The 24,687-nt window shown below is 40.4% G+C and overlaps 1 protein-coding gene across 10 annotated transcripts in view; it reads right to left on the bottom strand.

The window, feature by feature from the left end:
• Positions 1-24,687, bottom strand: part of LOC139674885 (hyccin 2) — a 73,110-nt gene that overhangs the window by 15,446 nt on the left and 32,977 nt on the right. For 7 of the 10 annotated variants that reach the window (XM_071561830.1, XM_071561824.1, XM_071561823.1 and 4 more), the window contains 7 exons: positions 24,304-24,419; positions 23,439-23,534; positions 22,438-22,554; positions 21,643-21,730; positions 17,446-17,605; positions 16,087-16,260; positions 3,411-11,293 (listed from right to left, as the gene is read on the bottom strand). In XM_071561830.1, coding sequence (XP_071417931.1) covers positions 10,689-11,293; positions 16,087-16,260; positions 17,446-17,605; positions 21,643-21,730; positions 22,438-22,554; positions 23,439-23,534; positions 24,304-24,419 — 1,356 coding nt within the window. In that variant the 3' untranslated portion in view covers positions 3,411-10,688. Of the gene's footprint in view, positions 1-118; positions 209-1,450; positions 1,538-1,826; positions 1,971-2,656; positions 2,935-3,410; positions 11,294-16,086; positions 16,261-17,445; positions 17,606-21,642; positions 21,731-22,437; positions 22,555-23,438; positions 23,535-24,303; positions 24,420-24,687 lie in introns of those variants that run through there. The other 3 variants (XM_071561834.1, XM_071561833.1, XM_071561832.1) reach the window with 3 other exon arrangements.

The raw sequence follows: 24,687 nt of genomic DNA, 5'->3' as shown, positions 1-24,687 counted from the left end.
TCACCCTATGGGGTTAAGATGACAAGGATACTCAAGCATGACAGAAACTGGCACTCAAGCATTCACTCCACCACCCAAATCACTCAGCTTCAGTTCCCCAAAGCATCCCAGGACTTACTGCTACTTTGAGGGGGCTTTGCTGTCTTCTCAGGGCACTTGGAGTGATCAGATGCCACACTCCGTTCTGGTGTCTGGGCTAATTCAGAGGCTGTAGGAAACAGGGAAGCAAAGAATTTTTACATGTCAGGTACAAAGCTTCCAGCTCTGGGTAGTCAGACAGGGAGCCATATACCTTAAATGCTCTCTCAATAGTAATTCCGTAGCTATTGCAGGAAGTGCACTAGGTACTTCCATTTTTTTTCTAACCCTAATGGTGAGTGTAATCCTCAGCAAAGATTTTCAAAGACTAAACTTTTATAACTATGCCTGAGGGAATGGCAGAGCATGTTTTGCTCCCTGGGAGACCACAAATATTCGAATCAGAGAGATGTTTAGCTAGTCCTTTAAAACTGCTCAGCTGGTCATAGTAGAGATAGCAAAGGAGTTCCTCCCCAGGAGGAACTATTTACCTCTTTGTACTACTTACCAGTGACAGCTGAATGACTGATCTGAATATGAAAGGTCCACACATCCTGCTAACAGTCCACACCATTGTAGGACCAACAACCTATTCTAGGTGACAACACTGTGACTAACAGTGTGGCATTATAGACTCCCCTCGTTTTCAAACTGAGCTGGCTCCAGGAGGGAGCACCAATGAAACCTACTCTGCAGCAGAAGATGGTTTAAGAAAAGAAACACACAACTTCCCCATACACAAAAGAAGCTAAGAGGCTCCAAACCAGTTTTTGTATAGTGATGCAGTAGGATAACCACTCTTCCTCAGATCATCCTTTGTAGGATGTATTAGTAGCTGTTACAGCTAATGAAGTTCAGATGGTGCTGGACACACAAAGACTCTTCAAGTGAGAAGAAACAGTGGCAGCAAGGCTCAAGCATCTTATTTGTACCAAAAGATTTCACCCTCTCCAGATCAGCCACTTTCTGCTTGCTTCTGCTACGTTTACAGTTAGCCCAGCAAGCATGCTCAGACACTTGACACAGAAAGGTAATATGGCCTTTTTTGATTCTCTGCTATATAATGAGGATATTCTTATATTTTTCTAAGTTACACAAATAAACACCCTGCCCTTTGGGACTTCTACGCAGACTTTCTCCCAGAATTAAGAAACTTGTTTATTATCCGTCTTCTTTACCCCCACCAGGTCTTTGCTTTGTCCTACCCCATCCTTTTGTTTCTGAGGAAGACTGATTGAAAGACAAATAAAAGGTACTGAAATACTGCAAATATATATTTTGAATAAAAATAAATGACAAATCATGTTAACCAGAATGTTTAAAAAAAGATCACAGCCAGAGTAAAAATAAAAGAACAAAGAGGAAAACATACCCAGCTCTGCCATTTTACTGGACCGTCTGGGAGTCTGAAAGGAGTAAATGTCACCACCACTTACATTTGAGCCATTTCCCATTGGATCTGTGAAAAAAGAAATGTTACTTGCAGCTATTTTAAAAGCACCGATATATTCCCAGCCCAAGAAATATGGAATGCAACACTTCACTATTTGGCTCTCTTTATACTGCAGGTGTTATAAAATAATGATCATAATAAAATCTTAGAATCATAATCCTCTCCTCTGACTGTTACTACAAGCACACCTAGAACTTATTCAGCCTTCAAAAGCAATTTCACCAGCATTGTACAATCCCGACAATGCAAGAATCTCCAGAAGTCACAGACGTGATAGGTTTTCTCCTGCTAATACCTTGAACACATATTCCAAGAGCAGCAATATATTTCTTCTCTTCTAGGATCTCCTGAGCTTTGTTATCTGAAATATTCTCAAGCTTCTTCACAAATGTCTTCGCACTGATACTCAGCTGAGCCTTGTCCTTCCGTGCTTTCATACCTAGGATTGCAATAAAAGCTTTAATCTCCTGCTAGTTCATTATTTCTATTGCAATAGTATGCAGCCACCCAACTTAGAGACCAAGTTTCTGTTTAAACAAATACAACGCTGAGATGTCCCGCTATAAGACCTGGTCAGCAGCTGACCCTACAGCCATTAGTCCCTCCTTCTCCAGCCCATAAGGACGAGGTACCCATCTCGGCAGCTTCCACAGTCTGGGCGCAGCGACAGGGACTCACACGTTACAGCACCGCATGCAAAGGGATGGTACTTGCCGTGCCCTCTTCCATAGTGAAGGGGAGCAAGTGGAAAATATCCTGCCTGTGGGCTGTCAGAACGCTCGTGGGAGAATTTAGGCTGAGACCCCTCTGGAGACCGTGCGTCTCACCTACTGCTGGTCTCACCTACAGGACCAGCAGTGAAGCCTGATCCGGATGCTCCGTGCCTTGTACCGGCAAGTTTTAAGCATCTCCAGAGGCTGCAGTAAAACTGTGCTATGGGAAGCCCCACGTGGAGCCTCGCTCCGCCCCGCCACAGCCCGCCCTGTGCCGGCAGGGACCGAGACCGCCGAGGGGACGGTGGCAGGAGAGCGACCCTGGAGGCCTCGTCCTGCCGGGGCTGCGGCGGCTGCTCGGACCCCTCTCCCGGCGCCCCAGGAGCGGCGGGCGGGGCCGGGCCGGCTGTACCTGTGTCGTCGGCGATGTGCTTCAGGACCTCCTCGTCGGGCACGAACTTCACCTGCAGGGCGCGGCGGCGGCCGCCGCCCGACCCCTCATGGCGGCTCATGGTGGCCCCGCCTCACCCCTCCCCTCAGGGACAGCTGCGGCGGGACCGGGGCCGGGATGGGGGCCAGGCCGCTCCCCGCGCCGCCGGCAGCGGCAGCAGGAGGCGGCACCGGCCTCACGTGCAGGTAGCGCTCGGCCCCCGGCCCGCCCCGAGCGCTCACAGCGGCGGCCGCGCCGTGACGGAGCCGAGCCGGGGCCAACCCACGCCCGGAGCGCGGCCCGCGGGGCGGGACTTCCGCGCCGGCAGCGCGCCCTGGCGGGGCGAGGAACGGGGCCCTGAGCACCGCGCGGAACCGGCCGGCTCCGGGCACAGAGCTCTGCCCCGGGCAGAAACCCCCATGGCCCCGGGCAGAGCGCTCCCTCCACGACCCCGGGCACGGCGCTCACCGTACGGCCTCGGTACAGAGCTCCCCGTACGGCCCCGAGCACAAACCTGCCCATGGCCCCGGGCAGAGCTCTCTCCCTCCCCGTATAGCCCCGGACAGAGCTCTGTCCCTCCCCGTCTAGGCCCGGGCAGTCTTCCCCCTCCCCGCAGAGCCCCGGGCAGAGATCCCTCGCCGTAGAACCCCGGGCAGAGCTCCAGCTCCTGGGCCGCTCCCCGCCCGCTCCCCTAAACCACACTTCTAAAAACCAGCAATTCACAACGTAATCATTTCTGCTCAGAAACAGCACAATATTTATTTAACATTTTATATATTTTTTATATATATATATAATTTTTTTCTGCATTGCAGAGTGTGTCGAGTTTTATACATCTCTATTTACAATGATTTAAAATAATTATATTTCTTCTCTGGCAGGTATTTACAAAGTCAATAGTAACTACATTTCACATTTCAACAAGTCAACAGCATGAACCAGCTCAGTAAGACAGTTAAGATAATGGCTTACATGCACCAATTACATGATCTTCAATACGTGCCTTCTTCAGGACTAAGAATGAAGATTTTCCTTGGTCCCAGGTTAGAGGACATCATACAGCAGAGGTCACGGTTATTAAAAACCTGTTTGGTTTAGTCTTTCACCAGTACCGAATCTTGAACATCTGGGGTTCATACCAGCAGGCAGGGTGTCCTGGTGAAGAGGGGCTCACACCAGCCATCCATGTCCTTTGCCTTGCCTGTCTGTCCACACAAAGTGGGCTTCGTGCTGCTTAAGCTCCTGCTATGAGATTACATAGCACTAAAGTAGTAAAAATCCTCAGAAACCCTAGTTCAGAGAAACAAACCTGGTATGACAGAAAATAGTATGAAAATAATCTTTTAACCCTTGCAGAATGTTTCTTTTTGCTCGTAAAACTGAGAGCAAATTCTGTATTCTTACAAGGGCAAAAACAGATCAAAAGATTAGTTGTCAAGTACAGGAGTTACAAATTTAAAAAATGCAGCATGGGGTACCTCCATTAAGTTGTTGGGGTTTTTTAATAGCAAATAAAAGCTACCACAGTAAATCTAAAATGTATTAAGAGTAGCTGATTTAATTATTAAAAATCTTTATTAGCTTTTTCCTGGAATCTTCGATATGAAAAAAATGTTAAATGACTCCGTTTTATTTAATTATATGGTATTTGTCCATAAATAACCAGCCAGTAATATCCATCCCTAAAGTATGCACTATCAGCAAGAAAACAGTAACAAAGTAATAATTGTAATTATTATTGTTATTAATGTAATCAAACTGTCCTGTTTCAAAGTAATCATTGAACACTGACACACTGACACACACAGACACACCCCATTACTAGGAATCTATTAATACTTTGACATGTTTGTTTATCCTGAGTGATTGTTAACTCACATCTACTGTATACTTGAAGCCACAAAGTTTTTACTAATTGCATTTTTCATAACTAATAACATGAAAGTCTAGCACAACAACAACTGCCTGAACAGAAAGAACAGTGTCAACAGCCAGAATTTCTGTCACTCCCAAGTACTTGTTTCAGAACAAAAGGTAAAAGGTTGCTTCATACACACTGTTTTTTTCTGTTTGTGATCAGTTCTGGGGAGGATGAGGACACAAACACACAGGATTCACTACTGATTTGTAAGGAAGTTTCCATGACAAAGCACCATAGAGACACTTTACCACGAGATGCTCATTAATAGAAATCCCCCCCTAACCATTTTACCCTCTAAACTCAAAACCTGTGTGAATTCTAAACCACATTTTAATGAGCAATTAATTGTCTGTTCAAGAGTCAAAATTTCAATTGCTTTAAAGTTGTACCAGAATGCAAAGACAGTCCTCTCTAAAGCTGTGTACATCTTACCAACTGTAGAGCACTGGGAGCTCACAACCAAGTCACTGGTCAATAAAACCTGACCTCATCACTTACATGCACAAGCCAAAATGCAGGGCAATGTTTTACTGTACAAAGTTTTAATATGCATCTGTTCCCACCAATAGCTTCTCACAGCAATAGCTTTATGATAGAAGAGAAAATTTATGGACCTATTTTAAATTCATTTGGTCCCTCAGATACTACCCTTGGTAAATTCTAATGAACACACACACACACAAAACAAGATCAGGGACAGGTGTAGCCTAAAGGAAAAATAAATAAAGGAATGGAAACAAAAAGTGTATTTTTTTTTCATTAAATCTTGAATACAAATAACATGGGACAGATTTTTACAAAATTCTTTTCTTTAAGTTGTAAGGTACCCTTAGACTTTCACAGCTTGCTTCTAAAATCTTGATATCACAGGCCTTGACACTTGACAAACTCACTAGGCAAGTTTATCTGAGATGGCTGTTACGTTTAAAAATCTTGTTCCAAGATCTATTCAAAATAAAATTTCATAGTGACTATGTGGAAAACCTCATACATATCAGTCTTGCAAAATCCACCTGCTGCTGTTTTCAGGAACAAGCCACAGTGCTCACAGCTCACCATCGCCTTCCACCACCGTGGAAAAGGCAGGCCAAGTATTTTGGCTCTTCAACGGGTCATGACATGCAAATTTTGACAGACTGATACATTTCTTCACTAATGCAACACGTTACTCTGAATGATGATTATCTACAGAAAATCTTTCCACAGCAAAGTGTACCCAAGTGCCAGTGGGGAAAAAGACCCTTAAAAATAATCAAGAGAGATTTAGGCCCATATGCTAGAAACAAATAGCATTTAAAATACTGAAGAGAATATAAAATACTGAAAAATGTATATAAATCAAGAATGCAATGCAAGTACAGAGGATCTGGCTTCTATGCTTACCAGGTTTGAAAATGAGTGATATTTTGCAACTTTAGCCCTGCAATTACCCTAAACAAGAAACTGAAATAAAAGGGCCATGTTTACTCTTCTGATGCAAACTATGATATAAATGGTTGTCATAGATGAGACCTGGCTCTAATGCTATGCTAAACATGCCAAGATAGCAATATCTTTGGCAATGAGAGAATTCCAGAATTTAAGGATGAGATTAATAGATCTATCAGAAGTATTTTTGTTTTGTGTGTAGTACATACATTTCATTCATAGTCCATCCTATTTTCTATACCTCCTCCAGGATTGTGAGCACAGTACCTACACTGTACAGCTTCGTTTTTATGATTTTATTCAAAAAGTTATTCTTGATTCTCTCTTAGTCTACAAATTAATTTAAATTTGTAAGCCAAGAAAAACAAAAATTTCTGGTTTGTGACTGAAGTTAAAATGCTGAACACTTAAAAAAGATAGCCATTGGTTCATGGTAAAATAGGACAAGTTCAAACTCTTAGGTTAAAATACAGTCATAGCATAGAATTATCTATTCCAAAATTAATTTTTCAAAATATAATCTCTGAACATGTTATACATTAAATATTGAGGAAAATTTTCCTGGAGCTAAAATTTTCCCAGAACATTTATAATCTTCATTAAAGAAGTAAAACAAACCACACAGAATCTGAAGACAAAATGCGGTCAGAGTTGGGGTCACACTACTACAGAGTAGCTTCACCACCACTAAGATGCAGGTTTCCCCCTTAATCTTGAAAAATATGTTCCTATTTATATACAGTATACACACAGTTTGAGGCAATTGATTGTCAACACGTGACAAATGTATGTACCTACTCACACACAAGTAAACCTCACATGGTGAGAAAAAACCCTGTCCCAGTAAACTCCAGTATTCATAAGTAGTGCAAATAAATACTTTGTCAGAAAATATTTTTTCTCACTATTTTCATGACTGTAGTTATGTTAAAGCTAAGCAGGAGAACGCTGGAAATGTTGTGTTTGAGACCAACACACTTGCCAACTACAAACACTAGAGCTGATGCCTTCTGGATGCCACATGATGCTCAGCATTACATAATGAATATGCTGTTAAAAAACCTTTTCAAATTTGTATTAGAAAGGGTGTTCAAAGAAATCTGCATTTAAAATGGACACTGATGTGGAAGTTTCCAATTGAAAACTAAAGGGATAATACAGCAATTTAAACTGTCATCTTACAACGTTGACTTTAATAGGTATTTTTACTTCATCACTTTTTACTTTCATCTACAGGGTGAAAAAATAGTCCACATTTCAAACAAAAAGCTGTAAACCCCTGAAAACGATAATCAAGCTGGAGTTTACAGTAACAGTATTCTGTTTCTTAAAATTACTAAGCCCCCAAAGAAGAGTTGCAAAATGGCAGCATAGTGATGTGTATCAAAGAGTACTTCATTTTTCCCTACTTAAGTGTATATATACATCAGAATATCCACACTTCCTCACCTAAGAGTTATATGGATGTGCATCATGCACACACTCACAGGGAAAAATCAGCGTTTTGCTTCTTGTCCTCCTTTTATAATGCTGCAGTTGCACCGAAATACTGCAGAAATCTAAACCTAGTGCCTCATGTCAAGTACCAAATGTTCTAAAAGAAGACACAGTAGAGTGAATTTAGGATAAAGAGGTTTGATTTAAGCCTAAACATTTGTCACAGGTGTCAGAGAATTTAAGTATGTTTTGTACCTTGTTTGGTATTTAGCATATATAATCAGAAAGTCAGCAGATAACTCCCTCACCCATAACCCAGACACTGCTAATTTTATTCTTGCCACAGTACTTTGAAGTGCACTGAAGTTACTGTATAAATTTTTCTACGATCTTGACACAACTTAGCATAGTGTGAGACACATCCAGAAGCATTAATGATAAACATTAACATTAATGATACACAGCACTGCAAAGCCTGTTACTACAGTGGGTTTGTGGATATTGGTGATGACTCAATCTGTGAGACAAATGTTAAACAGTACTTGGCTGAAAAACAACAAAACAAGCTCCAACAACTGCACTAAAAGGGTAATTTTGAGAAGTTATAGACATATCACATCAGCATATAGCAAAAATTAATTTTTTTACAGGGATAAATTCGAACTCATTTTAAAAAGACTGATATGGAATAGGTATATATACACAAGAACAAACCAAAATACAATTAATGAAACATAACAAAAGGCACATGAACAAATTGAGAACTGTAAAAATATCTTAAAAGGTAGTTTGATTGAAGTTGTAGCCAATTCTAATTTATGCAGGTACATTTGACTTCCCAGTCTGAAGTCACTAAAGCTGTCACACTTTCCTGAAATAGTTTTATAGTGTGGGACCCCACACAAGAGAGTATTTTTTTAAAAAAGATTGTAAAATATGACCTGATGCCAATTTAAGTGTCCTAAAACTTCTGGAGGAATGTTTATAATGCAAACTGTAGAAAGCAAAGAATTTTGCTAATGAACAACTCTACTTTTTAAAATACTAAAACATTAAGTAACTCTTAGAAAATTAGCTGATACTCCTGACCTTTTCTTTCCCAAAGATTTAAGCAAATTTCCTTTTTGATGATCTCCACAAAGTATAAACTTTGTACTTTCAGCCATGACTTATGAATTGTCTCCACTAGCAAAACTTTATTTTATAAAGAAGAGTTTAACCATACATAGCTTTGGACATTTTTACAGAAATGTAAGCCTTGTGGTTCAAACTCACTTTGCCTTAGTTCCATCTGTGTGTGACTGGTGTCCTTTAAGATTAACTTCCACTTAGAAACCGTAAGGTTTTCTTTCTTTCTGATAAGTACATTTACCCTTTAACTGAATTTCTGCATCTGATCAAATGCCACTTAATTCACCTTATGAATGTATGATACGAAGACTAGGCCACCAAAGTGACTCGACAAACCATAAAAAGACCCTTAAAATATTTCAATGAAAATATAAATTTGAAAAAAGTTCTATTTGAAATAAAGATTCAAAAGAAAAGAAAAACACAAAAAAACCCCACACCAAAAAGCCCTAAACAAAACCAACCCCTAAAAAAACCCAAACCCCAAAAGACATTCAAAGACAACCTGCTGTTTGTAACTGCTTATGTTTATCCTTCACAGTGACAGTGAAACCAAAGTGCCCACAAAAAAATTAACCTTCCTGCAGGTTTACAGTTTGTAAACTTCCAGGATATCATACAGGACTCAGCATAGAGAATGCTGAGAATGCTCTCTATCAGTCCAAAGAGAGAAACAGAGAGATGGAGAGAGAATGACCAACATTCTCCTGTGTAACCAGAAATGTGCTTCTAGGCAGTGTTCTTTAACATAAGTACCAGCCAGTGCCCATACACCAGTCATATACATTCAAGGCTTGGCTCAATGGCACGAATTCTGAATTTTCTAGAGTAGGACCAATCCACTAAAATAAGAGTTAAAAAACATCAAAAGATTATATAGACCAAGGCAATGAAGTGTGATCCTTCTGGGGGGAAAAGGGCTGCTGGTAACCCTTTGCACAAACGGCATTGCTAGAAAAGCTTTTCACATTGAAACTTCAATGTTTCCAGCAAACTATTGTCTCTATCCCTGAGACAGCACCTTGAGAGTATGGTCTGTCTGGACTACAGGATTCCTCAAATGACACCATGATTGAATTCAGGGACATTGAGAAAGCAGCTGAAAGAGGTGGGGTGTCCCAACAGCCATGATACCAAAGAAAGCAGCCTGAGAAATACTCTTTACCCGAATATACTTTTCAATTCAATGATCAGCACCTCACAACAACAACAACAACAAAAATGGAGCAGAGCTAGCCATTATTTCCTGGGAAAGTAGTGTTTCCCTCCCACTTACAAACCAAATTGCTTTAACAGCGTGGTGGTGCCTAAATTTTAGTCTAAATGCAGAATGACCCTGTGTCCTGGAGGGGAAGACATGTAACATTACAAATGGCTACAACGCCATTAGAAGTGCATTGTAACCTACATTATCAACTTAGGATCCTCTCTCCGAGGGAAAACAGCTTGTTAATACGCATGTCTCAGTTGCTGAACATCAAAAGCTTCTGGGATGACAGACTGAGGGCAGTCAAGAAAAAACTACCCTCATTTTAATGACAAAAGTGCTGTAGGCAGCCAGGAGCAGCAATGACAATCCCCTCCCCAGAATTGATTGCACAGACTCAGAGAGGTCCAAAGTCACACTAGAATCTCTGAGGCACTCCTGGTTCTGAGAAAGAAAAGTCATGATCCAGTAGTCTTTGCAGTACTGTAGACCGAGAAAACAAACCCGTTTCTATTTCTTAACAAAGCCAAAGCATCATCTCATAGGGATCACATTCACCATTTCCGCCGGTGTCTCCAGTCTCACAGTGTTGAAATGGGACTGATCAGCCTACGATGGATTGCACATCACCCAAGGAGAAAAGAAGGCATGGAAAAAGGCATACAGTACATTATATACTGCTTCACAATGATGTTTACAAGGGGGAAGGAGGATGAGGTGGGAGGAGAATTATTGCTGTTTCAGTAATACAGTATGGTAGCTAAACCAAATCGAACAAGATCACAACAGTCAGTATTTTCACACTGTGGGATGATGGTTCATGTTTTGCCTAAGGATGAACTTGCAGGGAACTAAGAGGAAAGAGGGAGCACTAAGGAAGGGAGTCAAAGTTACACCTGGGATATCAGCTGCATATTAAAACTTGGAGATCGAGACTGCTTGGTTAGGGGAGCTCCTGGGGGGAGGAGATCTTTACCTTCCCCAGCTTGGCCTAGTCGGTCCTCCTGTAGGCTGATGGTTGAAAACCGATTGGTGTTGCCAGCTGCTAGATTGGTAAAACCCTCTGTACCAGCTCCAGCACTGGAGCCTGCCTGACTGCCATTCACATAGTCAAATGATTTACTGGAGGAAGCACTGGCAGTCCTGATCAGGCTCAGACTGTTGGCTTTTGGCACCACCTGCCCAGCAGGCAGGCTGAGGTGTTTCTTAGTAGGTGTCATCTCCATGGTATCTCCACCCAGGTCAGTGGATTGGTGCGTGTACTGCTTTCGAGCTGCTGAATCTCGAGGGCTCTCACTGGATTTTGCTGCAGGAGAGGTTTCTTTATCCTTAGCAGAACGCACACTTCCTGTTTTCCGTAGGCTGCCCTTCTGCGATACAGAGGATAGAGGTTTGGTCCCAGCTGGCTGGCTGCTGAGGGAAGCTCCTGATGAAAATCCTTCATCAGCATCATTAAGGTTCACAGACTCCTCTCTTCCATTTACACCTTCAGTATCTATTAAGAAAAAAAGAAGGAACCAAAAAACCCACAAACCAATCAGAACACACAGTATGCACTCAAGTTACATGAAGACAAAGACGTGCACAGAATGTCAGAACAAACCTCATTTGCTAATTCACCTGGATTCCACTTGCTTACGATTTTTTTGATTCTCAGCCAATCATCTTCCTGCTGTATTTAGCAGAATAACAGACTCTAACAATAAGTGCTCCCTGAGCTTGATTTGCCTTTCATCTACATTATCAGTCAGAATATCAGTCCCAAACTTTGACTATAAACAAGTAGAATTAGGCCCTATTTGGTTAATTTGTTTTAGTTCTGTCTGTACATACTGCTACCCATTCTCCTCCTACATGTGGTTAGAAAAGGAGACAAAACAAAACTACCACCCTTTCAGACTATTTTTATCCTATTTTGAAGCAAGGCAAGGTCTAAGCATGTTCAGGATCTCTTCCAGTCAGAGTAAGTTCTGGTGAGTGCTCAGTAAGCTCCAGAATCAGGCTGCTTCCTAGGCCAGCAATGTTCACAACGTCCCAACAGAGGCAGAAGGCTTCTCCTGTATTGAGCTGGTACTCCAAACAACGGGACTACACTTTCTGTTGAAGCTTAACCCAATTTCTAGTTCTCTCTCCTCCAAAACTCAATCCTCCCTGCATTTCCAGCAATCCCATCCAGGTGCTTCCACCATACTACTTTTATCCCAGCCTCTGGATTTTTTAAAGGAAAAGAAAAAAACCAAGAGAAATTTAATCTCTGAAACACTTCATGTTGTAGGAGAGGCACTGTGCTTTTGACTGGAATCTCAAAGAGAAAATAAAGGTCTGACAATCTTATTTCTTAAATAATGGTTCTCAGGTCTATAATATGATTAGGGCTGGACACAGTTTTTTGTAATAAATCTTTTTCAAGTCCTTTTTCTAAGCTTCAAGTACTCAAAAGAAGTTACTGTTTCAATAGAAAACTGAGCAGCATTCAAATTTCAGAACTGAAAATGGAGCTGGAGTTTTTGTTCTATGTATCTCCTTTCAATGAGAAAAAGGCACAAATTTTAACTGTTAGTAACAAAAGAGGCATTCAGGCTATAAAAATTTTGCTTTTCCTTATAAAAGCTGTAGAGCCTGATTTGCAAGAAATCTGCAAAACCTACAGATCCATGCCAGCTAAAGCTGCTGTACAGCTCCACTGTTAAGATTGTCCAACACAGCTTGCTGCCAAGCAGACATTATGTTTAAATCTTTTTTGTGGAATGGGAAAAACGTGGTGGCAAGTACCCAGAAGATTCTAACATTTGAGTGGAAGTTCATCCCTCTCATGCTGATTGTGTTAAGGAACATTCTATGTTAAGCAAGCAGAACAGACAGAGCTCTCAGTGCTGTTGCTGCTCTGAGCAGCAGGAATACAGCCTGATCCAATTTCACATTTCTGAAGTGTAATGCAAAACTTTACAGGGAGGTTTTATTACTCTGCTTTAAACTTATTACTTCTTTTCAGGAAACCTTGCCTTGGAATTACCATTACTGTGTATCAGCTCAGAAAAGATGTTTAGGCATCTCCAAATCAGACCACTCTAGGGCCTCTCTCAGAACAATGCAGTAAGAGATTATTCTATAGTTTTATTAGTTCTATTTGACTCATGAGCCTCCCAGAAGCAGAAAGGCAACATAGTTCATGTTCCTGCAGTCTTCCTTCCTTGGTAAAGCCTTTAGCCTTAGAAAAAGAAGCTTCTTAGGTTTCAAGGGCTATTATTGAAGTGAAGGGTGTGTTACTTGCTTTAACTTCCTGTAACCATATTTAAGATACATATAATTTCCTCCCCTCCTGCCCACCCTGTCTGGTTGAACTAGGCCTCCATGTTCTCCTTGAGACATAAGTGTATTTCCTTACACTAGACAGCGATATATTTAATTCACATTCCACCACAACTCCATTCCCCCCTCCAACCTTCCCACACATAATCAAAGATGCTATAAAAATAAGACATAACTGGAACACACCAAAAGCAAGACCACTTTTTCAATTAACAAACATTTACGTTCATCTGTATCATCATGCAAAGCTGGATGAAAGCGTGTTGGGTGCAAGCAGCAAGAGCAGCGGCTGAATTCCCCTCTCAAGCCTGTCTTATTCAAAAGAAAGGTGTGTAACTTGCAAGAAGGTGTCTCCAGACAGCACTGCTAAGGTTATTATTACAAGAACGTTAGGAGTTTTCAAAGTTTACATTAAAATATTGCTGAGTAATGGCACATTCCTATTCAGGGACAGTGAAGCAGAATAGTCACTCCAAAAAGTGGCATTTCACCCACAGAATTTCAATACAAGACTGAGAGGGGTTGTTGCAAGCTTTTGGATGCTGCAACTACACAGGTGCCCAGGCTGCTCAGCAGTGGTGAAAAATGAAGAAAATAGAGAAGACAACATGCAAGAGAATTTCTGTCTAGTCAGATCCACATGCCTACAGAAGTTCTCAGTGGGATAAAAGTAATTCAGCCAACACATTATTTTCTTAATACATGTCATTTTTTCTCTAAAAACTGCCCTCAGAAACAATAAAAAATATTTGAGTCCTTACATACTCTGGGAGAAAAAACAGGATGATGCAATGAAGTTTTCTTTCCTTCTGTTTTTGGGGGTTATTTTATTCCAACAGTCCATTAAGACAATTTAAAAAGGAAACAAAAATTAAAGATCTCCCTTCCAACTACTCTTCTACTGTAAGGCCTAAAGAGAAAGAGACAGTGCAAACCGACAGAAATTGTATCAGTTGCACTACGGTGTGGTTTTTTGACTCTCACTGCTCCTCATCAGGATAAATCTGCCCTCAAATAATTTGCTATTTATGTGTGTACACGTTAATCCTGTAGCTATAGACACCATGTTCTCCGCTGACCCAAAACAGTGCACACAACCACAGCTGCAACGACCCTCAAGCAGAATACCCTATAGAGCACTACTGAGTCATTCTTGAAATCCTCCCTTTTCCTATTTATTGGGTCAAAACACTGATCTGAAGAAGGGGTTTTATCACCTTTTTAAAATTACTTTTAGTCTTTTTTATCCTTCCTATACCTGAAGGTTGAAAAGTCACTAGAAATTATCAGTGTTTCATTGTATTGTTTGATACCAAAATGGTATTTATGAGAGGGAATTTTCTAGCTGAAATTTTCTGTGAAATCAGCATCAGTAAAATATCAGACCCCTATATATACACACACAATTATACACTGATGATCCAGCCAAACTCCATTCCTTGGCCTTCTCCCAGATGCCATCAGCTGGAGAATGCAGTTTGCCCAAGCATGTAATTATACATTGCTAATGTTGCAGAAGTAACTGATACTCAACCCATTTCTACTGAAGTAAAGCATATGGAACGATGCCTTAACCAATAATATGCCGAATTAGATCAATGTATTAAAACAAGTTAAGACTAAATGCGGCATCTTTATCCATTTCTTTCCCACTTCCTATTTCTCACAGAAGGTTCTCTGCAGCTCAGGACTTCTCTATATCCTTCAGGTCATGCACATGCAAAGATTAGTGAAATGGAGGAAGACCAAGTGATTTAAGAGAAGACAGGATCCTTTACTGAGCATGCTCAAATTCACAATGCACCAAGTAGATTAGAAACCCGCTCTAAGGATGTTTATGCCACCATCTTCTACAGAAGCATGAGGTCTTAATTCGTGGGAGTAACTCTGATTAAGGGTAAGGGTTCTGTGATAACACTACATTAAATCTCAAAATTATCCAGATTATTGTTTCCTGAAGAACAAATCTGAAACCTATCCAAATGTGTAAATAAAACTCATTTACAATCAACTGAAGTCCTTATAAAGGCTGGAAACACCAAGGAAATGTTCAGATAGAGAAGAAGACTTAAGATAGGAGAATACCTGAAAATATGTTTAGCTAAATCTACAAGACGTGAATTTCATCTCTGAGAAGAAATCATGAGTCAAGTTCAGTACTCAAAAGCAAATATTTTATTGAGTAAATCAACTTTACTCAAAAATTAATAGCTGAACTTAAGCAAAATAAATTTCTACCACCTACTCTGTCTGCTATTCTTGGCTGCAAAGCAGACATATAAACCCCTACAGCATTTTTGTGGACAGCATGACTGAGAAAGAAAGCAATAATTGTTTCTAAAGTTTTTAGAAACATGACAACCTGTTTTCTTCTTGAAGACACAAGTGCTCTTTTGCTACTTGTCTTTAGAGCAGCCAGCTCTAAACGAGTTGTAGGAGTTTTCAGTCAAAGGATGACTGACAAATAAAACATCAACACTTGTATATCCATCTTAGGCTTGACTTTTAATGGGAACAGAAAACTTCATTCTTGAAAATTTAAAAACTCCAGACTAACAAGACACTATTGCAACTAAGCTGTGGCCATTTCCATTTTTACTATACAGCCTACTTTTCAGGACTAGAATCATGCTCATCTGGTGCATTTTTTTCCTTCTTAATATTAAACATGCTCAGTAATAGAAAGTTTCCAAGCAATCCCAAAGCTCTTGGCTATTAACCTGTCTTTTTTCTTTGCCATGCCAAGCAGTCTTTCAGCACAGAGATGCAAGCCCAGGCCAGCCCACGTGATAACAGAAGGTAGTACCTGACCTGGTGTTAGGTATATAGGGGACGCGTGTATTGCAAAGAGAAGCTAATACACCCTGGGATAGCGGAAACACACACTAGAATGGAAGGAAGTTCTGCTTGGGGATAGGGAGCCGGGATCCTCCTCCAGCAACTGCCTCACTGACTTCTGCCTCCTCATCTCTGTCCTACCCTCTGTGGTGGCTGCTGCCAAGGTGGGCTCCGGGAAGCCATAGCCATGCTCAGGGGTCCTGCGCACCAGCACTTCCCCCTCGTGCTCACGTTTGATCCCTAGGTCTGTGCAGCCGAGTTGGATCGGTGAGCCAGGAATGCTTGAGTCAGCCTCGTTTGAGAAGTCAAAGCCATCTGGGATTCAACATATAACATTTTAGTGCTTTTCTATTCCTTTCTTGGCATTCCAACCCAGGCAGGGAAATAGAAGATTTATGTGGACACGGAACAAACACAAAACACTACCCATGCTGAGTTAAAAGTTGTGAGGATATCCACAGAAAGGGACAGGTGGGCTGTACTGCAGACCAGAGACTAGCAAATGAATACAATGGCAACTACAGTAAAGACAAATGTGACTCAGAGTCCTGAAAACAGAAGACAGCTATTTGTTGTCCTGGACATCCTGATTCAGCTGAAGACCAGAGGTCATCAAATCCTTTTGCATGTGATAGAGAAGAATAAAAAATAAAGGAGGGGAAAAAATAGTACCACAGGAAAATATACAATTCCTGTTTTCAGACTCTGTTATCCTATTTATTTTTAGGTTATTCTATTTTTTACCTTTGTTGATTTATGCAGTTTTTTTAAACCACTGGTTTATACATGAGCAACAAAGCTTTACAAGTATGACAAAGTGATTTCAAAGCAAGCTTTTTGCTACACCTTCACTGAAGATGTCATCACATCACGGTCAAGATCACTATGTATTTATTCTTTTTCTTCATACAGTCAAGCACACGTCCATATGATGTAAGTACACACTGAGGGAAAATAACAACTAGTTTTAAACTATTCATTTTATGGCCCCCAATAAACTGGGCCGTATGATGGTAGGAGTGTGATGTTCAGCTCTTCCCTCTCCCACTGCCATGAGTAGCTTTAGGTAGCTGGAATCTTATCAAGGTCTATATATTACTATTTATTCCCTGAGCTATTTATGATGGGAGGCAGTTGAGTTTTAGTGTGGATTAAACAAACAACTCAAATTCTAAGCCACACTTTACCCCTACAATTTCATGCTGTGTTACATAGAGAAAAAAAGAAGTCCTTTTAAACATTTCCCACTTTATCCATTTTCTCACCTACCTCATGGTTTATCTCCAAATCAAAAACAAAATAAACACCCCAAATGTTCATGTTCATGCAGTGGTCTGAAGATGTAAAATATCATACATTATTATGGAATATCACTTTTCAAAAACAAACAAACAAAAACCCCCCAACTGTTCTGCAAACATTCAAACTCAGGAGCCAGATTACAGTGATGATGATGAGCACAGCACACTGTGATGTTTGCTCCTGGCAGAGCGTGCTCACCCTCTCTCCTCCAGCGATGCCGGCGGATGGAGGCTGTTGTGATGGCGCTGCGAGAAATCCTCGGCACTGTGGGAGTCACTTCCACCTTCAGCACCTTCTGGCCTTCCTGCGACACATCAGGAGCGTCGAAGGGCAGCGAGTTCTTCATGGCATTTGCAACCTAAGATAGAGGTAAAAAGCTGTACTACCACTATCCTTGGTTGCACCGATGACAGTATTAGATCTCTTGCTAAATACAGAAATGAGAACAATCAAGACTTGTTAATTATGCCAGATCCCCTCAAGATGGATGGCCCCATCCCCAAGAGTCACAGTGGATAACTACACTGAAAAGCTCATCACAAACCTATTCCCAAAACCCAAGTTGAATCATCATAATTTTTTTGAGCCAATTTATTTTGTTCCACATTTGCCACCTGTAGTGACAGAGATAACAAGTATACAGGAAGGTCTCCATCCAAAAGAGGTTGCAGAATAACAAGGAAAATACCATTTCTGTTTTATGACACGTGCCATAAAACTAAGTCACAGGCCAAGCCAATGCAAACAGCCTCTGGCCTTGCACACAGACAGAGAGGCCAGTTTCCACCACACCTACCTCACACTGCCTCCTGCAAAAAAAAACCCAAACAAAAGATTCCAATAAAACCTAACCAAGGGGATTACACTGCAGGTACTTGCAACATTTATTTTTTTAAAAAATTGCAACCTAAGCAATGAGCATCAAATTATTAAAATACATTCATCTTTGCTAGACCTATTTTTTATTGTAATAGCCTACTACAAAGTCAGAAGTTTTGTTTTGCAGCTTGGGGAAGAACAAGTGACCTCTTTTTGCTTTGATGTTTTAATTGCTTCTTTAAATTTCCCATACAATGCCTTTTTGGGATTAGAGGCTTACTTGAAAAAAGAAAAAAGCAACTTTCAATAATGTTTCCTAGTTTACAAGTAAATTTTTCAAAAAAGGTGAACTTGTGTAGCAGCTCTTGAAAAGCAAGCTGGGTCTCTATGGGATGTACAGTATTCTACAATGACAAAGTTGATGCACACAAAATATTACTTAAAGCTTTAAAAACAATGCAACCCACAAAATGGACACACCTTGATGTTTGCAAAATCTTACTGACATTACACAACTAATGGGCAATAAAAATACCAGTCCTAGGGGACTGGAATGGCAGCCCTACAGCTGATCCTCCTCCTCTCCAGCTGCTGTTGTGACTCTGTAACTCTACATCAAACATTTCCACTGCCTTCTTGTCTGACTTCTAACCAGAACTAGAGATTACTGGCACCACCATAGAAATGCTCCTTAACACTCTGCCTTCCACTTGTCCAATGTTGATTTTTCCTTTGCTAACCAGTTCTCTCAGCCTCGACTCTTGCTTGTGAACTGCTCTCCTATTCACAGACAGGCTCCCTTCCATGCCATCCTCTTGAAATGGTACAAAATGCATTCACCCTATCCTTGATCACACTACAGACTTCAGAAACTCCTTTCTGCTGACTGAACCAAAGCAGACCAAGTTCAACATTATACAATTGTCTGTCTTCCCATCTACTGCTTGCTGGAGTTGTGACCTCTTTGGAATAGGTGTCGTTGTCAGGATACGGGCGGGGGGGAAAGCCCCTAAAAATTAATAGCAAAAGGCTTCTGTAACAGGACCAGAGACATGACAGAGCATTTCTGATTGTGGAACCTTTTAACAGCTGTCCCTTTCTGACAGCACAAATTGTACTTCTGGGGACTGAAGAAAAGCATATGGAGATAATAATCAGTGCAACAGTAAATCTTTGAAACAACCTAAACAACCAGTTTGAATGAGTCATAGTCCCTGTCTGACCAAAAATACCACCAAAACTACCATCATTTGGGATGCAAAAACACTTGCTCATGATGTCTAATCCAGCACTGAAAGGCAGGAAAACAAACAGCACAATTCAGACTTGGCAAGCCAAGTCTGCATCAATGACAAAGGAGGGTTGGTTTCAGGCCAGACATCCACTCTTGTCTATCAGAAAGGAGCTCCAACAAAAGAACATTCAACAAGAGCATAAGTGCATCAATAAAACACACTGGATAAAGGTGCTACCTCAACATGGTGATTTGCTGATCCACGATTCTTGTGTATTGAACTAGAAACGCCTGTGTGTCTCTGCTCTGAAGACAGGGATTTGTGTCTGGAAAAAGTGCGGAACTCTTGGTTCCGAGGAAAAGACTGACTGTCACTGGCCTACCCCTGAGATCTAGGCTGGTAGTAATTTGGATTCTTTGTGCCTAGTTTGCCTCTGGTAGAAACTCCCAGGTTTCCTGACTATGAAACCAATCCTCCCTGTTTGTTAACAGAGATGTGTTTGTTTACCGAGAAAAGGTAAACTTGTGTTGCTTCCTGCCCTCTCCAGTGCAGTTGCTGGGTCCAGTGGCACAAGACCACTTCTGTAATAGAGGCTTGCCCAAATATTAAATGGAGTTCAAAGAACTGAACTAACTGCTGTCAGGAAATCCCAGCCAGAAGCTGAACTTGAAACTTTCCTGTGCAGTGTCCTAGATGGTGTTTTACTTGGTGCTAGCAGGTCTAAGTTTAAAATACAGAATTTGAAAATGCTGCTAAATTATACACATCTCCTGAAAATGCAAGGAGATGAAAGGGCTGCAATCTTTGAAAAACTCAAATTGTTTGAATATATAGCATGAGGGCAAGGATGTACAGGCAATTTTTTTAAAAACAGACAATTTTTAAAGCTGCTTTTTAAAAATGTTAGTAAAACAAGACAGGAAGCAGGCAGTAATCAGAGTGGTAAGCAGAAAAAAATGCACAGATAGGCCTGCATGTGTATGCAGGAAAATCCTGACAACTGCGAAAGGATAAAAATTGGTGATGTCATGATGTCACCAACAGCAGACAATGGGATGGAGAAGCAACACGAAATTTGGAAAAAAATCAAAGACAATCTAGAAGATTCTTAAAATTGGAAGTAATCTCTAAAGACAAATGGATTAAAAATGAACAACGAAGACTGATAATTGTCATATTATCAAGTTCCAGATCCTCCTACACACCTTTTAAATGTAGTAGTTTGATAGGATGGCCCAATTCAGCAGGTTCAATATTTAATTTAAAACTTTCAATCTGATGTAGTGATGCATCATTTCCAAAAGGAACAAATTATTACAATAATTCAATGGACACCAGGCATTTTAAATGCAGCAGTGTCAGAAAGCCTGCAGGTAAGTTTTACAGCCAATATTAATTCATCAAGAAAATAATTTTATGTAATTTATTTCAGAAAAAAGTGACCTCAGATTGCCACATAAGAAGATTTCTCCCAATCCACTCCTTTCTCAGTTATGTAAAAAGCAGTGAAATTTTATTACTGTTAGTTCAGAGGAGAACTAAAGGCTTCAAGCCACAATTCTGATGGAAAAACTGAAACAGCAGTCTGTTTTACTTTACTCTCCTTAATTTTCCCTATTCTTTTCATTCTCATTCCTACATCTGACAAAAATTCCTTCTTTCTGCCTGTGAACCTTCTCATCCTTCCCAATCACATGCACCTGCATCCAGCTGTTTCATCACTTTCCCCATTTCTTTTCTCTCTTTTTATGATTAGAAACTCAAAAAAAAAAAAACAACCCCAAAACCCAAAAATCAGAACTGCTCCATTTTATTTCTGTTCCTCCAAAGAAGATAAAGATGAATATCTGTGTGAGTTTGTTCAAACAAAATCTGGTATTGACTCTGGAGATGAAGCTCCTTTTCAGTTTCAGTTCTATCCTGCTGTTGTTTTACTGAGTTTTCAATTAAACCACACAGCTTCTTCTCAGCTCTGAAGAAGGTCTAGAAGCAAAGAAAACGCCTTTTCTGCAACCACTGTCCTATGATATAAAAACTAATCAGTTAAGCTTCTTGGCACCACTCACCAGCAGCTTATGCCAAAACAACATAAACATTTTGAGCCAACTGTAATACATTAGAAAATCCTCACTTTCAGCACCAAAGAGCCCTGGACAATCCCAACACCTTTGCTTAAAGCTCAAGCAGAAAAAGTGTTGAAAAAAATCCACCAGCTGTTAACAACCACTTGCATTTGATAGTGCAGGGAATGGCCACAAAAGCTTTCAGTACCAGTCCACTTCAGAAACACACCCACATTCCTCTGAACCAAGCCCATAAATTGCAATGAATTGCTTCTTACCAGCAGAGGCTGTGAGTAGAGTTCAAGCTGTGCTCTGTAAATTATGTCCTCCAATACCTCCTGGCCAAGTTCCCACTGACCATTATATCTAAAAAGTAAAGATAAATATCTGTCTTTCACATCTTATGAAGACAAGCTTGTCTTTTTTATGCCCAAACGCAGCTCTTCACTTCTTTGCTTATGTAGAAAGTTCATCAACTGTATGCACACCCCAGACCCTTCAGTTCCTTTAGAAGTGCAGACAAGATGTTTTTTTATTAATCTTGTTGGTATAACAAGAAAGCTGTCTCCTGTCACCTCCAAGCACAACAAAATTGGTGCCATATTCAGGACAAACTTAAAAATGTAAAAAAAAAAAGAAAAAAAATGGGGTCAATATGTAAAGGTTAATGCTACTTAGCAGAACTGAATTTCCACCAGAAATGGATTTTTGCTGCCTCAGATGCTACTGACATTCTAGAGGTCTGCATTTCATCAGTTTATCTTGGCATCCAAGCTCATTATGCTTGTGAACAGAAGGTATTTGGTGGTAGTGGGAACTTGGGAAAAGATGAAAGCAGAAGCCTAACTCTCTTCAGCACCTTCTGCTCAGCCTTCATTACCTAATTCAGTGCTGACAAAAGTATTTGATATTATCAGTTCACTGAAGGAGCAAGAGATGCGAAATACACTCATCGAGTTATAAACTTGTGTTATGAGTTTAACTATTTTTTTCAATTAAAAAACAACTAGCATTTATATTTTAATTCGTGCAAAATCAGACCTTCTTTAGGGAAGAAACCCTCATGCACTTACATGGCGTAATAGACCCCAGTGAGCAGCTGCACCATGAAGTCAGGGTCCAGCACCACTCTGCCACAGGGCTCTTTCCAGCGCTTCTCTTGCTGCCGTGGAAACCCACTCACACACAGCCTGGAAAAAACAACATTACAAGAAAGTGTTAACTCCAAAGAGATTAAAAATGTCTTTCCTGTATAAAAGAGACTTTGGTTAATTTTCAAATTTATTTTTCAAAATATAAACACACAATATAGAACATTGTTGTGTTGCTTTCCTAACCATCAGAGCAGTTTTGTAACAGTGCCTTGAGAAGTGGCTTGCTGATAATCCAGTGTTATTTCCCATACAGTCACCAACCCCACCTGTCTTCTTAGCATTGTCTTAAACCAGGTCCTAAAGAACAAGGGTGGCAAGATGTTCTCTACTGCAGCCATCAGGCAGGAGACTGTCTCTAAAATTCAGTAGATGAAACCAATTTTCTTTAAAAGAAACATTTCAGTGGTACAGAAGAGAAATATGTCATCTTCCATATAATGTTTGATGGCAGCGTGCAATCCTGCTACCTGAAGCTAGAAACACAGATACCATATTCTTGAGAATTGCTCTCAGATGCCTTCTGAAAACTACTTCTGACCCTTGAGACAGGGGCCTGCCTTCCCATATGCCACCTCCATAAAAAACCAGAATAATTTACTGTATTGTTATTGTATCAGTTTACTATCTCAATCTTCATAAGGGAAGCAAAGCATGGCCACTAATACACAGTAACTGCTGCACCCTTTCCAGCACAGAAATCCCTTGTGTATAAAATGTTGTCTCTCTTCTCCACTCAAAGAACAGATCTCATTTTCACATACAAGAAAATTCAACGCTTGGCAAAATTAGCATAGATACAACTCAAGTGAGAATGATAAAAGCATACCAAAAACTGATCCATTCCCACTTTTTTGATACTGGATGAGTATTTAGAAGCCTAGATGCATCCTAAAAGACTATCCCAAAGGCAAGTGTCTCACCTGGAGCCCATGGTACAAAGTGACTGGTAAGAAGAAGCAGGCATATAGACAATAGCAGAATTGTAGCATAGCATAAGAAAGCTCAGCACCTCAAACCTGAAAGAGACAAGAGCAAAACCTTGCTTGGTTTAAATTCTTAATATTCACTGAAATTTAACACAAGTCTACAATTCAGTCTCAAAAAATACCCCCCCTGAAAAAGTGTCATAAGCAAATACACAAACTCCTAAACGATTGTTCATTTTAGTTCTTTAACTTGAAACAGGCTATCAAAGGGTCATTATAAACACTCAAAATTATTATTACTGAAAGCCATTAGCATATGCAGGAACTGTGAAGGAAAATGGGATATTGTACCATATCTGGACAAAGTTATAGAACAGGAAATGTCTGCAACATTTCATATTCAAAATTATTTGATCAGTTTTCCAGAGCTGTCTTTAGACACAGATAATGCTGGCAGTCACTAAACATCAGGGCAATTTCTTTCACCCCTAGTTCTGTCTATCCACTTAGCTCCATCATCCTCTTCCTGTGGAAAAAGAAGTCACAGCCTCAGATCCAAAGCTCAATTTTGTTATACTTCCAGGAAAAATTGAATAGCCAGCCATAAACCCAAAGATATTCCTTACCTACGCAGAAACGACAGAGAAGTTACACTTGTAAATTAGCTAGTAGAACATAAAAATTTGGAACAAAATAAAAAAAAACATTGTATCTCAAGATCACCAAGACTGTTCTCTAGATTTGTTTCTAAGCACTTAGTGCTGAGAAAGGACTGATCACACAACATATTTGGTCTCAGCGTTTAAGGACTTGCCTCACTAGTGAGGAACAGTTAATTAAGTTGGAGTCCATCACCCACCGGTTCTGTGCTGTGAAGGTTTCTCTCTGAGGATGAAGGTCACTGTAAACCACCCTGATGAGATCATGCTGACTTAGTGCTCCTTCTGTTAAAGCCATGGATCCAATAGTAGAGGGCTACAAGCAGGTGGTAGGAGGAGGGGGGAAAACAAGGCATAACTGAAAGACCCCAAGAAAGTTCCAAACACCCAAGCCAACAAACACCCTTATTTTGTGATCTGTAAAAATGAAGATCACAGAATAATAAGTAAATCTAAAAACAGTATCTAATTTCATTATTATGAACAGCATCCACACTTACAAGAATAGAGCAGGTGAGAGCAATTTTCAACTTTGCTTCTTACACATCCATTTACAGTAATTTTTCCCTAATAACAGAGACCTT

Source organism: Pithys albifrons, chromosome 8 (assembly GCF_047495875.1).
Source record: "Pithys albifrons albifrons isolate INPA30051 chromosome 8, PitAlb_v1, whole genome shotgun sequence".
Taxonomy (NCBI): Eukaryota; Metazoa; Chordata; class Aves; order Passeriformes; family Thamnophilidae; genus Pithys; species Pithys albifrons.
This window is presented reverse-complemented; position numbering and strand designations above follow the sequence as displayed.